General features: G+C 52.4%; 1 protein-coding gene across 1 annotated transcript; it reads right to left on the bottom strand.

Annotated features, from left to right (window-relative positions):
• Nucleotides 1–9: 9 nt before the first annotated feature.
• On the bottom strand, nucleotides 10–13,379 carry PLPP7 (phospholipid phosphatase 7 (inactive)). Its single transcript, XM_027649950.1, has 2 exons — nucleotides 12,433–13,379; nucleotides 10–868 (listed from the first exon to the last, which is right to left on the bottom strand). Exons 1-2 carry the CDS (start codon nucleotides 12,881–12,883, stop codon nucleotides 504–506), a joined length of 816 nt encoding a protein of 271 aa, XP_027505751.1. The 5' UTR covers nucleotides 12,884–13,379; the 3' UTR covers nucleotides 10–503.
• Between the last annotated feature and the right edge of the window lie 3,662 nt (nucleotides 13,380–17,041).

The raw sequence follows: 17,041 nt of genomic DNA on the forward strand, positions 1-17,041 counted from the left end.
ACAGGGCAAGATTTTTATGATTATTTATTATCTGTAAAGTGCCAGCATTGTCTGTCCTGACTCTGTAGAAGACACAACTGCTGGGCTTACAAAAAGAAAAAAGCACAGTGGCCAAAATCATTTAGCCTCAAAAAAAGTTAATGAATGTGTTCTCAGGAAGCTCTCAGGCACTGCCCATCCTGAGGACATACCAAGGTGCCAGTGTGAACCACCTAAAGTAGGCAGACATGGAGCTCATTTCTCTCACCTGCAAAGCTTAATTAGCTTGCTGTCCAAACACAGCTTGAGAATATGGCCAAAACACAGGTATGGCCCTCGATTGCTAAAACCCAATCCATTGCAAGAAACTTTTTTTTTTTTAACGTGGGGAAGCAACATTAAAAAAACACCACTACTCATGGAAGTTACAACTACTTCCAACAAACAACATGTAGAAAATACTGGGAGGGAGACTCTCAAAGTATCTGCTAGTTTCCAGTGGAAAGGCATCAAGTCCCCCATGTTCACCAGATGGATATCAACATCTGACACGTGTTGGAAGACATCCATATCAACTCCACCAGCCTGAACTGCAAGTAGCCAAAAACAAAGCCGGAGAGGACATCTGTGATGTGGTGCCGTCCGATCATGACACGGGAAAACCCCACACAGAGGGCCCAGAGGACCAGCAGGATGCGGAGGGGGATGGCCAAGACCAGGTGGTTGAGGAAGAACTTGGAGAGCATGGCCACTCTGCTGGCGTGCCCGGCTGGGAAGGCGTAGGTGTCCATGGTCAGGTAGTCCAACAAGCCAGGGTTGATGTCGTACGGGCCCTTCCGCTTGGCCAGCTTCTGCAAACCAGCCACAATCATGATGTCCAGCAGCAGGGCTACAGAATGAGAGAATAAGAGGGGATGGTCAGAGACAGAAGAAATCCAGGGGTATTTTCAAAGCAGAACCTCCAAGGATTGTTGTCTTTAAAGAAAAGGTTTTGGGTTCGATTCTGGCCAGATGTCCACAGTTCAGCTGCACACCATCTCCCCCATCCTCAGTTACCACCCAAATGTTGGTCAACCCTCCCAGTTCACTCACAGAGAAGGCAATTACCAGTATCATCATCTGACAGAGGAGAAACTCAAACTGCAGGGGCAAGTAATCCACCTGGGGAGGAAGGGAGCAACTGGCAAAGCTAAAATTAAAACTCTTTTGGCCCTCAAACCACCACTTGGGGTGTTCCTCTTGCTGTCCTCCACCCTATGCTACAGAAACCTCGTGCAGCAAGGTCCCTGCCTGGGGGCCTCTGTGCCAGGGTGACCAGGCTGCTGGATGAAAACTGCCCCACAGCACTTTCTGGCGTCCCTTGTCCTCTCCCAAGCCCACCACATCCCCCTGCCCTGAGCCAGCCAGCAGAATGACACCACACTCACAGATTTCACTAAGAAAAGAGCATTAGGAGCCAGTGAGCCAAGAGGAAAGCCATGCAATAAAGAAAAAAGGGCTCCTGCATTAGAAACAGCACCACTGCAAGTTGAAGCAAAGGGTGGGCAACGTCCTCCTGGATGTCCCCCACCCATCCCTTTCCCTTTGCCAAAGTGCTGAACACCCACTTGTTGTTTCAACTTGCCTTTTGCTCCCTGTGGCTTTCTCCCTGCAAGTCACCCCACACACTCCCTTCCCTGCACAAACATGGGGGGGGAAACTCACCTCCCAGCCCCAGCAAACCCAAGCTTGTAGTGGCACAGGGACCATCCCTCCAGCTGCAGCTCTCAACACCAAAACACCTTTCTTCCCTAACAGCTTCGGGAGTGAAACCCATCAGCACTCGTCTACATCCTCCTCCTCTTCATCCCACATCCTTCTTCCCAGCCGACAGGTACTGTCATTTCTATTTCCTAGCATCAATTTTATTTTTCTTTAATCCCCTCAGCTGCTTTTCCCCAACCCTCCTAATTAGTCAGAGTGCTGGTTTCAGCTCCTCGCAGCAGTGACAAGGACATACATGCCATCACGAGCACAGCCCGCTCCCCTGGCAGGAGCGTGAGGGGCCAGTTGCCTGATTCCCAGGCCATGACAAAGACCATTCCTTGAGAGCTGACAAGGTTTCAGGAGGATGGATGGGAGTGCTGCGGCGGTGGGGATGGGAAATGAGACAGCACAGGGGAGGAAGGCAGCTCCTCCTGCCTGTTCAGCACCTGGCAGAGCTGGGAAGTGAGGAGCTGTCACGATGGCTCTGTTCACCCACCTCCCACAGTGTCCCACCCCTGCACACCAGCCCCCGGTGCTGCTTTGGGAAGGGGCTGATATTTATCCTGGCCAAACTCTTGCCTCATGGGAGACTACTTTTCTTCCTCAACTGCAGGGCACCTTGCTTGGGGAAGTGGGACAGCAGGACCTCCCTGGACCTCCTGCCCACCAGGGGTCTCAGAGCTGTGGAGGGCAGATGGAGCAGAGGAAGAGGTCTGGACACCAGCTCCTTGCTGGCACAGGCAGCAGTGGGAATCCAAGCTAAACACAACAAGAAGCAGGAGGCTGAAAGTTTCATAGGTGGCACCTGAAACAAGGTGGTGAGGCTGCAGGTGACAAGGGGCTGCAAGGTCACACCTGCAGCCCTGTAGTGGTAGGGATGGGCTTAGGAGGACAAGGACAACAAGGGCTGCTCAGATCTCACCAGGTATGACCAGCAGGAAGGGAGAGAGCAGGGGTAGGCCTGCAGGCCATGGGGACCCCAGCACTCAGCAGAGCAGTTCTCTGCATTTTGCTGATTTTTTTTTTTAAGGGCACCCTCAAGGATCCCAGTGTCTCCTCCGTGGTGTTCAATACACCCACTACAGACCATTCCCCTCCAAACCCACCCGTGGATCAGCAGCACAGATGCTGTGTGCTTTAGCAATGTGTGGTGTTCACCATTGCCCGTCTGTATTTTGCGCTGGCAATATTTTTTTACGGTCAAAGGTGATGTCAGGGCAACTCGAGGGATGCAGGCATGTGTGCACGGAGGTGTTCAGGGCATGGAGAACAAGCCAAAGAGCTGTTTTAATAATCCTTTCATTCAGAAGATGAATAAAATGGGCCTTCAGTACTGCTAGGTTTGATTTTCGTCAAATGATGCACAGAAAGCAAAAAGCCTCGTTTGCCCACATTTCAAGATCTGAAGGCATGACAGCACTAAAACCGGGGGTTAATTTGCCATTAAAAGAAAAAAAACACAGCAAAGATCCCTCTGCCTGGTGCTTTTTCTGTCACTTCCCCCTGCACTTTCTGTTCCTTTCATGAAGCAACTCCTTTATGAAACAGCCCCAGCAGCCTGCCCTGCCCCAGCCCCTGCGGGTCCCACTGCCCTCACCCACAGCTGGGTCCCCACGGTGCCCCTTCCCTCTCCTGCTCCTGCTGCTGCTGCTGGGCAAGAGCTGGCAGGGTGAATCAGCAGGCAGCACTGCTGCTGACGGTGCTGCCAAGGGCCCATCCTTCAGAAACAGATAAAGATGATACCATTGCCCAGCAGCCCCAGCACTATTCCCTTGCAATCCCATGACCTACAAACCCGCTTGGACCTTTTCTTGCTTGCTTTGTCCCCTTAATGCACATCAAATCCTCCCTCCTCAGGTGGGCACATCCGTGCCAGTGATAGGCAGGTAAGGGGGTTAATTTGATTACAGGTGCCCTCCACGACTCCAGCTGCAGGTGAGTGTCTCTGCACAGGGGAAGGTGCCTGATGGCTACCAAAGCTTTGAACCCGGAGCCCCTGAGCCCACCTGCAAACCGGCACCGGCACCTTCAGCCTGCCCTTCCCTGGTCCCTCACACAGAGCTGTGCAAATCCTTCAGGCTGACCTGACTGAAGGCTGGAGGAAATACAGCCCCGGGAGAGCCCTGGGAAGGGAGCCTGCAGCTGATGTACCAGCCTGCACTTGCGCAAGGCTGCTCTCTGGGGACCCACGGGGCTGCCAGAGGCGCAGCAGGGATGGCAGAGTGCCACCGGACCGAGGGCGAGATGAGAGGAGCAGGAAATTTTAATTTTAAGCATTTTTTTCCATCATGCCCTTCCTCCAGATCCAGGTAGCGTTGGATTTAAACCAGAGGCATCACTGGATGTAAAATCCAGATAGAGCTGGATTTAAGAGCAAAGGAAGGATTAGCTCTTGCCCATCGTTCCCTTCACATTTTTCTGCAAAAGATCACGTATTTTCCTTTTGACCTGGTGTTAAGGAAAACAATCCTTCAGATTTCCACTGCAAAACCATCCAATCCCAAAATCCTCTATTAACATCTAAAACTTCCTTAAAGCCCAAAACCAAAGAGCAAGTCTTGTCTTGCCTGTGACAATTTAAGCATCAGAGATCACCTTGGTATTGAAAAAAACCCCGACATCTGGCATCGGATGCACAGTAAACGAGCTGAAAGTGAGCCCTCTGGGCAGGCATTTTATGTCTATTAATAAGAAAAGGAAAACAGACATCTGCCTTGCTCCTACCACCAAATTTTAGGAGCACATTAGGAGCAGAGAGGTGAGTGGAGAGGAGCTCTGAGCAGGCAGGGCATGAGGACGAACCTGAACCATCACCAGCAGAACCAAACCAAACCCCAAATCTTGTATGTAAGAGAAATCAAAACAGTTGGACATCTCCTGTCACCATAAGGTGCTTTCTGTCCCTGAGGTGCCACCTCTGCTGCTGTTCCTTACGGCTGAAAGAGGCTGAGGATGGTGCGAGCACCTTGAGGGCACTGCCTGCTCCAGGTTGGAGCCAGGCAGCGTCTCCAGGGACAGAGGCAGATTCTAGCTGAGGTGTTTATATAAACATGTTATCTAAACCACAGCTGAAAAACAACCTGGGTGCAGTGCTGGGGTCAGCGGGGGGAGGAAAAGAGGAGAAAGCCAAAAAAGCCCTTGGCCTTGTCTCCTGAAGCTGTGATTCACATGACTTCACACACATGAGGCTGCTCTCCAGGGTCCCAGCCTGTGAGGTTGGGATCAGCAACAGTCACAAGCTGGACTTGGCCTCCCAGAACTGTGGGTGAGCATGTGGGGAGAGGAAAATGGGGAGGTAAATGCCCAGGAATGAAGAGGGAGCCCATCCCGAGAGCTCAAGAGGCTCCCAGCATGGGAGCAGATGTGTATTAGACAACCCCTCTGCCCAGCCCAGCACTGCTTTAAAGAAGAACCAAGCTGGTGATAACCCATTGCCTGCACCCCACCGTGCTGGAGGTGGCCACTACAGCTGATAAGACCACGTGTAGGGCCAAAACTGGCTTTGAAGGTCCTGTATTTCCCAGACTAGCCAACCTCACCCAGGAGTGAACTCTGGACAAATGTCACCATTCCCAGGAAGCAGTTTCTTTTGCTCCATAATTAGAATTCACAATTCTTTCCTTTGTTTTTCTTTTTACTTACATGCCCCCTCCCACTCCTTCTGAACTTCCCAAATCACCCGCAGGCATCGGGCTCCCTGACCTGGAAAATGAGCCGTTTGCAGCCTTGACTAGTTGACATTAATGAAAGATGCAGGTTTCAAAAGGATCTTCACCCTCTCTCCAGTGGAGTCAGTGGAGGAGGGTTGGAAGAGGTCCACTCCTCTGGAAGTGAACTCCTCTACCCCATTTTCTTCCCCAAACGTGGTCCTATGGTGTGTAAGAGCTGACAAAAGGCACAGATGGCATGACACATTGAAGAGCCAATGAATCAGGCACTGTGGTGTTTTGGGGGGGGTATTTTTTGGCTGAACAAGCAGCAGCGTGGGGTAAGTGGTCACGGGGAGGTGAAAAAACGGTGGAAAGCAGAACTGTGTAATTAATTAAAATAAAACCCCACAACAACTAAAAATAGACTCGCTATATTGTGGATGATTAGAAACAGCCCCGAGTGCAAACACAGGCTGCCTGGAGTCCTCCCCTTGGAAACACTGTGCCCTGGGAGCTGGGAAATTTGTGCTCAGCATCAAATACCAAGCGGGGCCACCTCACTGGGGGTCTGCACGGGCTTGGATGAGGTGCAGGCGACAGGGGGTCTGCAGTGAAAAGGGCTCGTGCTGCTGGGGAAAAGGAGCTGAGCAGCCCCCAGGATGGCTCAGCTGCCTCCCAGAGGGGTTCTGACAGCTTGAAATGCCCCTGTACCCAACGGCAGCAGCACAGGTGCCATCAGCACGTCACAGACATGCCACACGCACCAGCACGATCGCACAGCATGGGATGAACCGGGGAAAGAAAAGTGCTGATGACCAGCAGCATGTCCCAGACCACAAAGGCTGGGTTCCTCCCTCAGACTCAGTGCTGCCTGGGCTTGTATTTACACCTCACTGCCTTCAATGAAGCAGATTGGCAAAAAAAAAGAAAGGGGGCTGATCCTGTGGGGCTCAGAGGGTTTCCAACTATCAAACCTAACAGGGCACTGGGCCTGGATCAGGTACATCTGCCAACATTCCTATATAGATGGAAACGGAGAGCAAGACCAGAACTCTGTTCCAGGTTAAGACATGGAGATTTCTTCAAAAGGGGGGTTAAAGAGAGGTTACCCCTCTCCCACCCCATCCTCCACCACTCCTGGCCTGGAGCAGGAGACCCAATGGGCTCTCCCTGCCTGCTGCTCCTCCCAGCAACTCACCTCACTCCCCCACCTTCCTCTTCCCAGCCACTGCTCCTGTCAAGGCGTGTTAGAGGCAAACACACTCACCCATTTCCCGGGATCTCCCTTCGGGCCAGAGCCTGGCTCAGCTTCCCTGTCAGGGCTGGCTCTGCCTGCGTGAAACAGTTACTGTCCTCTCTGAGCTCCAGGCAGGGGCAATGGGAAGCTGTTCCCAGAGTGACAGACATAAGGATGACTCATTTCCCATGTTTATTCCCCCTCTTCCCATTCAACAACCCTCGCACTTCTCTTTCGCTCTGCATTCAGGCTCTGGAACGTTTTGCTGCTCACTCTGCGTGAGGGTTTCATTCCAGCTCGCTGCAGATTCCCCAAGAGCTGCACACTGATGGCTGCAGGGCTCTCAGCATCTCCAGCAGCCTGCCAGGACCTGAGCTCCTCGGTGCTGCCTGGTACCAAGGGGGTGATCAGACTGTGGATCTGATGGAGACCCTGTGCAGGTCACTGGAAATTTCCCCCTGCCTGCTCCAGCCACAGTCAGATGGGTCCCAGCCTGTCACTGACTGTCCTTTATCCGAAGGGACACTGCAGCCTGCCCTGCAGTGAGCAGGATACGTTTCTGTAGAGGAAGCAGGGAGGGAGGGGGGCAGGGAAGCCGGGAGAGCTGGGCACTGCTGCCTGTTCAGAGATGCCTGAGCTCATCAGCTGTGAAGGGATGAGGGCTGAGCACGGCACCTACCAAAGGACCAGGGACTTCAACAGCTGTATCCAGGCAGAACAACCAGAGGCAGATTAGCAGCCTGATGCGATGAAGAGGAATGTTTAATGCCAGGCTGGACCTGGATTAGATGCTGGATGCAGAGAGTGGGCATCTGTGTCATTCTCTCTGCCTGGCACCCTCCATGGGTCAGTTGTGTTGGGTTACTTGGCATTTAAATGTTTCCACCTCTCTGGGCAGATGTGCTGCTGGCTTGCTGAGGTCTTGGTGGGCAGCAGGACAGAGGCTGAACCTCCTCCATGTGCCAGGTTGTACAAGGAGGGATGGTTCCTAAGGGCACTGACTCCCGAGCTCCTCTCCCTTCCCTGACAGAGCATCATCTGCCCTGCCTGGCTCAGAAAATCCCTGCTCTCACAGTGGAAAAATGAAAGGGGGAAAAAATAGACACATCTGGCCCTAAACCATCTCTGGGGCTCTCGGCTTTAGCAAGCTCTGCTGCATATGGACTGATCCATCTGCTGTGCAGCTCCCTGGCCCCTGCTGGGGCTGGGCTGCCCTGAGGCTCGACAGGATGAGCTTGTCTGTACTGCCTGAGCATTTCATCTGCCAGGTGACCTTTACTAGTAACGGGCTGTACTGTCTGGATTTCTATCACACAGCCTCCAAAGAGAAGCATGACAATACCTGAGGTATGTCTGTATTGTCAGAGCAGGGTCAGTGAGCTCCCGAGGGGTTTAGTGAAGGCATTTCTTGCCTTCTTTCCTTCCTAATCTACCACTTTCCGGCCAATCTGGTCTGGTTTGAAAGCTGCTGCAGTGGGATCACAGAGTCCTGACCATATATCTGTATTTATAAATATATATATATTTTAAAGAAATATAGATATGGCTTGGGATAAAGTCACAGGTTTGCAGGGGACGATGCCTTAGAATATCACAGCTTGGTTCCTGGTTGGAGTGAAGCTCAGTCAGTATTCAGGGAGAAGGCTGGATAGAGCAAGAACTTCCTTCTTGCTGACCTCCAGGAATGGAGAAGTGGCCCTGGGCTTGCTCTTTCCCTCCTCCTATAGTATCCACCCATCCCCATTCTGACACGCTGCTCGGATGATACATCCATGCCCCGGGGCACTGCTTCTCTTGATGGGATAAATGCTTAGTGACAGCACCAAAGAGCCATCCTGCCCCTCGGAAGCGGGATGCAGAGCCAGCTGGAGATGGCTGAGGACTGGCACCAATGTCACAGAGACAGCAGGCGAAGAGAAGACCAGGGCTTTCTCTTCTCCCAGTCTGGATACCTATTTCAGAGAGCCACGACCACAGCAGAACCAGTTACTGGCTGGTACCTCAAACTGAGCACAAACAGGAATTTTACGTGCAAGGGTTACCCAAGCAGACACCTCCCAACAGCAAAGGCACATGGCTGGACTGCAGATAACTGAACACAGTGTTGATCTGGCTCTAAACACAACAGCTTTGGGCAGGTGACCACGTTCCATCCCCACCGCAGTGAGAAGGTGCCTGGATCTGCAAAGACCATCAGTTTAACGAGATCAATCTGTTTAGCTTAATAAATAGGAGGTGAAGAAATGACTTGAGCACTATCCAAAATATTGAAAGGCAGAAAAGATGTTGGCTAAAAGAGCTGTTGAGCTGGAGAGACAAGGGTATGCAGTCGCAATGAAGGGAAGAGTCCAACTAAAAGCGCTTGTGAGAAGCCCTGCCACTGCAGTAATACAGAAATGGCTCTGACAAGTTCACCCTCGCTTGTAACTGTACATCAGATTGAGTGTTTGGGTTTTTTCCCTTAACAAATTGAACAGGAATAAATTAAGGGATGTGCTACAGCCTGTATTTTGCCGTGGGTTAGATCGATGATCCAAATGTTCTTTGCTGGCTTTGCAGTCAATGAATCACTAAATTTGGATCCACATCCTCACCGGATGGATCAGAACCAGAAAACGAGGTACTGCTGCCCCCAGGGTTTAATGGAGTTTATGTTTGGTTCTGAAGCAGACCTGGGATTTTTACTGAAAGTTTTATATCTGCTTTCCCCCTCAAAGACCGATTGCAAGGTTCAAATAACTTTCTAAGCATCTCAGTTTTCATTAAATCCTTGTGATTTTTCAAAGTAAAGCTTGAATGGTTCTAAAAGTTTCAACAGTGGAAGATAAATAAAATGAACCTCAAAACTGAGGGGTTTCCTGAATAATGATTTTCTCCATTTGGCCAGGGGGTGTGGACTTTCTCCCTGACTCTTGCACAGCCAGGGCTGGTGATACTGAGACAGACTTCCTGAAAGCATATTCTGGCAGAGGGATTTTTACAATGGGCACAGATATCTGGCTTCTTCTATCTTTTCAGTAACAGGCTCTGAGTGTGTTTCTCTGGCTGTTTGGCATTTGCTGGAAAAGATTACGATGAGAAGGGGAAATCAATAAATTCCATCACAGATGACAAACACAGAGGGAAAACATTGCTCGGGGTTGCTAATCAACATCTGCAGTGGGGATGGATGGAGCATCCCAGGGTCAGACCCCCTCACCCAAAATGCTCCCACATGTGTTGGCAAAGCTCCTGCTGAGAGCTCCTCCTCCATCTGCAGTGGTGCTTTGCCAGGTTCCAGGTCCCACTTCAGCAGTCTCCTGTCTCCTCGCCTTGGAAGCCTGATTGCAAATCCTAAACAAGTGCTCTATGATGGGCTGGCTCCCTGCCCAGAGACTGCATCAGAAATTCTGCTTGATGTATCAAACCCTCAGCAAGCAGGGGGGAGGGACGAGAGCCAGAGGGGGCAAGGAAGTGGTATCACAGACAACCCCAACTTTCCTCATTTCCTCTTCTCAGGAGAGCAGGGAAGCACCAGGAGGTTCCCTTCCCTTTGACCTGTCCCTCTCCAGGAGGGCTTTTCACCACATCCTGATGGATTTGAACCACAGGAAACCAGCAGTGAGAGGGACCAAGGAGATGCCAGATGCAGCAGTCATGCCATGCCCTTCCTGTGTACACAAGACCCCACTTCTCCTGGGACCTGTCGAGGTTCACCAGCCCCACACTCCCCAGCCAGGCTCTTTCCTCCACCAGCAGGGCAGGTATTACAGCAGCAGCTACTCAGATACTTGGAGCTTCTGACTGCAATCTTAAATATCAGCCCAAAGCCACTCTCACAGCAGAGATCTGCTCTGTGGGGTGACACAAGTCCTGCTGTGCAAGCTCTGACAAGAGAAGCTGAGGGCACCTTGGCCAGTCCCACCAGTCTGTGCCATCTATTCAAAGGAGGCAGTGGAGCTCTTTGGAGGCTGCCAGATCTATGGAACTAGTTCTTCACACCATTTGACTATTTAATTTCATGGCAGGCAGAGAAGAGGGGTGGGTGTAATGCATCTAGGGAAGGAAGCAAGACTTCAGAAACCCACTGAATTGTTCCCAGACATCACATTTGAGCTCAGGAGACCAGGAGATGCAGGCAGTGGTGCAGGGCTCTGCCGGCCACCACTCAATACTCAAAGTTCCAGCACAACCCCAAGGTGGCTTTGCATTTGGCCTCCTCATATGGCAACAGAAGGGTGAGAAAACCTTCCTTGTTTTTAAGGCAAAGAAGGCATCAGCTCTTTATAAGGATCTCAGATATTTTGGAGCCAAAGAGGTCAGTTTTCAGGCTCCAACACCATCAAAGGCTCCTGGGTCAAGAGACATCTGGAAACTGTGGTGGTTGTTGTTAGTCACCTACTATTTCATCCTCGTGCCCTTTTAAATGGATCTTCTCTCAGCGAGGGGTTGACCCCGCGCTCCGAGGAGCCCCTGGAAGAACTGCTGACGCTGGCGGGCTCTGCATCACGCTGGTGCTATTCTGGCTCCTTCCCTGCCATGGCCTCCCCCCATTAGATGTCACAGCACGAGGACAGTCTCCTCCAAAGGCAGAGGGGAGAAAAGGCAGCTACCGCTGTGCTTTTCAAGACAGTTCCGTGCAATCTTCACCCTCTCTGGAGGATGAACTCGTGAAAAGAAAAACAACCTGAGGCCACGTTGCAGAGCCTGTATCATGTCTCAGTCAGCTCCTGTGGACAGGACGTCCCTTTCCTGTGGTGCCTGTGAAATAAAGTGTCCCTACGTTGCCTCAAAATGCTCCCTGAAAAGAAGTGGTCTAAATATAATGTTTTTAGTTTCTCTTACCAAACAAAAGTGGGATTGTTGGGTTTTTTGGGGAGGGTGAAACACCAGGGTGGATCACAGCCAGATGAGAGGGTAATTAGTCACGAGGAAAAATAGGATAACTGGGCCCTGTGCCAAAGGTAGAAGAGCAAGAAGAGCAAGGCCCTCAGGTAGACATGGCCAGGGCAGGTTGGGGCCAGGATCCAAGGCAAGTCATGCCTAGAGCTCAGCCTGGTCACTGGTGGGACATCAGTCCACACGGATGGGTGGGATGGGCCCTGCTCAGCAGAGAAGCCAAACCCTTTAACACATCCCAACCTTTAGGAACAGGGACACCGACCACCGCGCAAGGAAGAACTAGTAGGAGGGCCAGAGGGATCCCAGCCTGCCAACACAGCCTCTGGGTCAAATTAGCACATGGAAACGGGGACAGCAGCCGGAGAGGTACTCAGGGGAAGGAGGATGAAAGAACAAACTGCAGCAGGGAAGGAAACAGGACTCCATTACACAGCAGCTGAGACGTGGAGCCAAGGTCTGGTCAAAAAAAGTGGTGAGGGGATGGAAGTCTTTTTTTTTCCTCAAGAATATCCTCAGGAATTGATCCAAATATCAAAGAGTAAAATCTGCATCTTTTGCTCACATACCAAACCACCAACGCAGGTGACCACAGACTAAATAAAATACATCATTGCTGGTATCCACCTGTCCATCACAGACACTCCCCCTCGAGCTGACTGCACAACCCTGCCCCACACAGGACCAGGGACCTGCCTCTACTCCAGGGGTGTCACCAGCTACCAGGATTACTCCATCCCTCTTAGACAACTTCTTGCTACATCCATCACCTACAGTACCTGGGAACGAGATGGCCAAAAAGTGCAGCATTAACCCTAAAGGTCACTCCTTGCTGCCCAACCACATCGGATTCTGGGAGCAGCCAGAGGAGGAGTCCCAGTGCCACTGTCCCTTGTGACTAGGGCTGGGCTTTCCCAGCAGGGAGGGAGGTTTGCTACTCACCTAGTAGCAGGTTCATGAGGACCTCCTGGCCTGCCAGCGTGCTGCTCTTCACCAGGCAGATGAGTGTACCCGCAATCCAGGGGATCCCGTGCCCCGTTATCCCCAGAAGGTTGATCATGGAGCGGGCACCACCCCAGGAGGAGGCTCTGTTGGCACACACTCCCAGCCTCTTGGACATGCAGATATCGATGGCCAGCAGCGAGTTGAAGGCGATTCCCTTGAAGGAGGGGTTGAGCTGCATGCAATCCTCCTCGGGAAGCTGCTGCGACTGCCTCCGCTCCTTGGGGTTGGTGTTCTGGGCACCGGCTGCCCCGGTCTGGCCGCTCTGCTTTCTTCCCGAGCTCCTGCTCTCCTGGTTCCCCTTCAAGGGCTGATTCAGGGAGAGGAACTCAGCCCTGTTGAGGACATTGTTCCTGTCCCTTGCCCTGGACCGTGGCTGGGATGATGGCATTGCAGTCTCTCTTTAACGCAACCTGTTTTGCGAATAGCGGGAAGGAGAGAAATCCCTCTTCTCCCTGCAGAAAGCTTCCCCCACTCCCACCCTCACAAGCTGTGAATTTGGGAAGCTACAAAGGTTCCCCTCTGTTGCAGTTGCCCCCAGCACAGACTGCAGCTGTTAAATATAGAGTAAGGAATGCACATGGCTGTTTACTTCATGGGCCTAGCAAGCTTGGAAGGAAAATTAATGCCAGGCTTGGCAGCCACTCCAGTGCCAGGGAAAAAGGTTAAACAGCCAATAGATTGGAAGAAGAGGAGGGAAAAACGTTGTGCCAAAGGTTGGTTGCTTCTGGCCTGGTCTATTTAAATCTTCCAATTGCTTATTCCCCTGGGCTGCAAGGGAAACTGGGAAATGTAGTTTTTCGTGCTGCAATTCACATTTCAATATCAGAGTCAGAGCTGGAGGAGATGACAGCATCCCCCTCCCCACAGCAGCCGGTGTTGCTCCCACGGGGGGCTGTGCTGGCTGGTTTTGCAACACCAAGGCTGAGCGTTGCCTGGGGGCTTCCCCCCAAGGAGCTGTCCCCAGAATCTTCTTGATTAGTCTGTTCTGCAACATCTCCATCCCCCCCCGGACTAGGGCACCCCAAACACCACCCTCCTCCCCCTAGTACAGATACCTTTCAAGCCCCACTGGCCCCATCCTCCCTCCCCGCTCGGGGTGAGCCCCTGCAGCGACTTCATCACTCACCCTGTTCCCGGACGAAGGAGAAGCATCACCTGCCTCCTGATTACTGGAGACACAGCACCGCTAATGAATTCCCATCCTCCTGCCCCCGGCGCTGCGCGTGGCCTCGTTACCGCACGTGTCCCTGCCGTGTCCCCCAGCACCGCGCAGCCTGTGCCCAGAGCAGGTGACAGGCAGTGCCCGTGTCCCTGAGCTGCAGGTGTGATCAGCAGCACAGGTACCAGCCCCAGCAGCACGGGCAGCGCGGGACAGGGAGGAGGAAAGCTGTGCCAGGCCCTGGGGAGTCCTCCAGCAGAGGACAGGGAATACCTGCCGTCCCTGTGTGCTCCATCACACTGCATGGCTGCTGTCAGCCTCCCGACTCCCTGCTCTCCAGCTCAGCTGGGGAGAACCCCTCTGAGACATCAAGGGATGTTCCCTGTGGGTGCCTTCCAACTCAGAATGTTCTGTGACTCTGTGATCTCCCACCTGCCGATCCCAGCACTGATCAGCCCCTGGGAACATCCCATCGGTGCTTGCAGCTCCCGTTTACAGATCTGAATGATCTTTCTACAGACCCTGAACTGCAGTTGCACAGATCTAAGCTGGGAGAAGCCATCCAAAGGATGACAGCCTGTGGCAGCAACCGCTTGAGCCAGGACCACCCTGGCATCAACCCAGTTACCTTCCCTGGGTAATGGGCTGTCGCAGCTCCACACCACTCACATGCTCCTGGAACAGGATTATTCCTATGCAGATAGGCTGGAAATCTCCTGTGGATAGAGAATTGGAGAATATGAATATTACATTGAGGAGCAGAACAGCCACGTCTCGTGGTGCCTGCTACATTTGACTACACAAAAGTCCAGTTACAGAGGTCAGTGTTTGTACAGGTAATCCTGGGAACTGGACACCCAGGCATCTCAAAGTCTAGTCCAAAATGCACTTGAGAGCTTAAGTGCTAAAAGAAAGGTAGTTCTTGGCTTCCAAAAAAAAGAAAAATTTTGCATTTTCTTCACACTTTTTACCCATAGTTCTCAAAATCCTCTCAGTGAACTGTGCACCCAGGCTGTGCCCATCTGACCAACTGACTGGCCAGAGGCAACAGCAATGTTTGGACAAGAAAGTGCTTGAGGTCCCAAGGAACCCTCACTTCTGGGTTTTGTTCATATTTTCCTCCCTCAAAGGAAAATAACATACATCAATTTATTTCTGGATCATACCCTCCAGCAACCTACCCCTAGTCAAGGGAGGTGATGCTGCCCCTCCACTCCACCCTGGTGAGACCTTACCTGGAGCACTGTGTCCAGCTCTGGGGTCTCCAGCATAGGAAAGACACAGACCTGTTGGAATGAGTCCATGAAAGGCCATGGAAATGCTCTGAGGGCTGGAGCCCCTCTGCTATGGAGAGCTTAACCCAAACCCTTCTGTGATTCTATGATCCCAGCTGGAGGAAGAACTCATCCCCTCCTCAGGCACCCCCATCCAGCCCATAAAACACAACCCTGCTCAGCTCAGGTACCACGTGGGGCTGTGGCAGTCCTGGAGCTTGCACAGAAGGTGCCACATCACCAACACCCCCAGGTCCCGTCCGATCACCGGCTGTGCGGCCACATTCTCACACTATCAGGGCAGTCAGCACCCTGTCCCTATCTGCCTGCCCTCATCCCACTGCCCAGCTCCCAGGCATGTGGAAAATCTCAGTCCACCTGACACCAGCTGAAGAGATAAATGTCATCATCACTGCTTTCACTTGCCTGTAGCCATCACCTCCCTGGATGGCCTCCCGGATTCTCCTGCTCCGTGCAGAGCTGCTGCAGCGTGGGGCTCTTTGCAAACATCAGAGGGTTAAAGGTGCTGGTGGCCAGGAGGCTGCAGAAACAGGGAGATTCCTGCCCAGTCTGGTGCTGGGGATGCTGAGCTACAACCAAGCATGTTCCTTGGGAGCTGTCGTGGTTTAAAAAATACCTTGAAAGCTTTGAGAGTGAATTTAATCTGGTGCCTGTCTCTTCTGCTGACACTGATATGAGGGAATTTCTTTGCCCGAGCTGCCCTGTGAGATTCCAACCTCACAGCCCAGCACGAGTCCCTGGTGGGAAGGGCACAGGGGAGGAAGGGCAGTGCGTGATGGACCCAGTGCCAGCAAACCCCTGTCAAAAGTAGAGTGGGAAAGGAAAGCTGTTTGGTCTCTCCTGCAGCCAGGTGGGCTGTCACTGCCAGTCCCAGCCAAAGAAAATGAGCTCGGGAAGGAAACGTCCCTGACCATACTGGGGCCATGACAAGCCCCATCCTGCTGCGTTGCTTACAAAACAGCCACAAACCCAGGGGTTTATAAATATCCCTGCTAAACCTGTAGACAGGCTCCCTGCTCTGGTGGGGCTATTCCAGACCTGACACATGATCCACGGGGGTCATCAAGCACCTGGGAGAATGCCCAGACAGACAAATCCGGCATGCTCCCTTCATCCATGCCCTGACCGTGCTCCTTGCCATCCTGCCCACCCTCCCTGGCCCAGGGGCTGGGGGCTGCTGGCCACAGTGCCCTGCACAGCTGTGGCCACACACAGTGTCAGTGGCCAGCAGGGCCATGCAAACCATGCTGGAATGTGGGTGGGGCAAGAGTGACAGCTCCAACCCCTTTCTCTGCAGTTCACTGGCAGCATTGGTGAATCTCAGCCACTGGCAGCAACTGGCCAAGAAGCAGCACTTGCAACCGAAGTGCTTCCAACAAACCCGGTGTTCCTGGGTGGGATATTCTTCTAGGGACAAAAAGAAAAGCTTGGCCAAAATAAAATATAATACCCTGCAGTATTTACTGCACACACAGTGGTGTGTCAGCAGTGCCAGCGTGGCCTCTGGTGGGTGGCTTTTATTGCCACTGCTCAGACAGTGCAGGGAGACCCTGTCCTTTAATAAACCCAAAAAACATTCTGGAAGGATGTGGAGACACTGTGCAGGCCATGGTGCTGGGGGGAACCCCCACAGGAATGGAGCATGGCTGTGCTACAGTGAGACATGGACAGGTGCATCAAATGGGCAGCAGAAGGAAACACAACTCACAGCATCACCAGACACTCCTAATTCTTACTTACCACAGCTTGGCCTCGCATCTCCAGCAATCCCATCAGGGAGCACCACGCGCTTGGGCACAGGAGCCCTTCTGCCCATGGCTTAATGCAGCCACTCTGGGGTGGGGTGTGCTAATGCCTTAATCACTCACTGCAGCCTGATGGAGACAGGCAGGACCAAAACCCAACGAAAACTCCAGCTGAAGATGAAAAGCTGATTTAATTAGAATGAGATAATGCAATTTCCTAGTTGACCAGAACACCAGAGACAGCCAAGTTGAAGCAAGACCCGGCTGAAGCTTGAGTGAAACTAAAGTCGCAGAATATGCAGTTTCACCAGATCCGTGATGCTCTGAGAAACTGTGACAAGCTTGTT

Source organism: Corapipo altera, unplaced genomic scaffold (assembly GCF_003945725.1).
Source record: "Corapipo altera isolate COAL_440 unplaced genomic scaffold, ASM394572v1 268, whole genome shotgun sequence".
NCBI classification, from domain to species: domain Eukaryota; kingdom Metazoa; phylum Chordata; class Aves; order Passeriformes; family Pipridae; genus Corapipo; species Corapipo altera.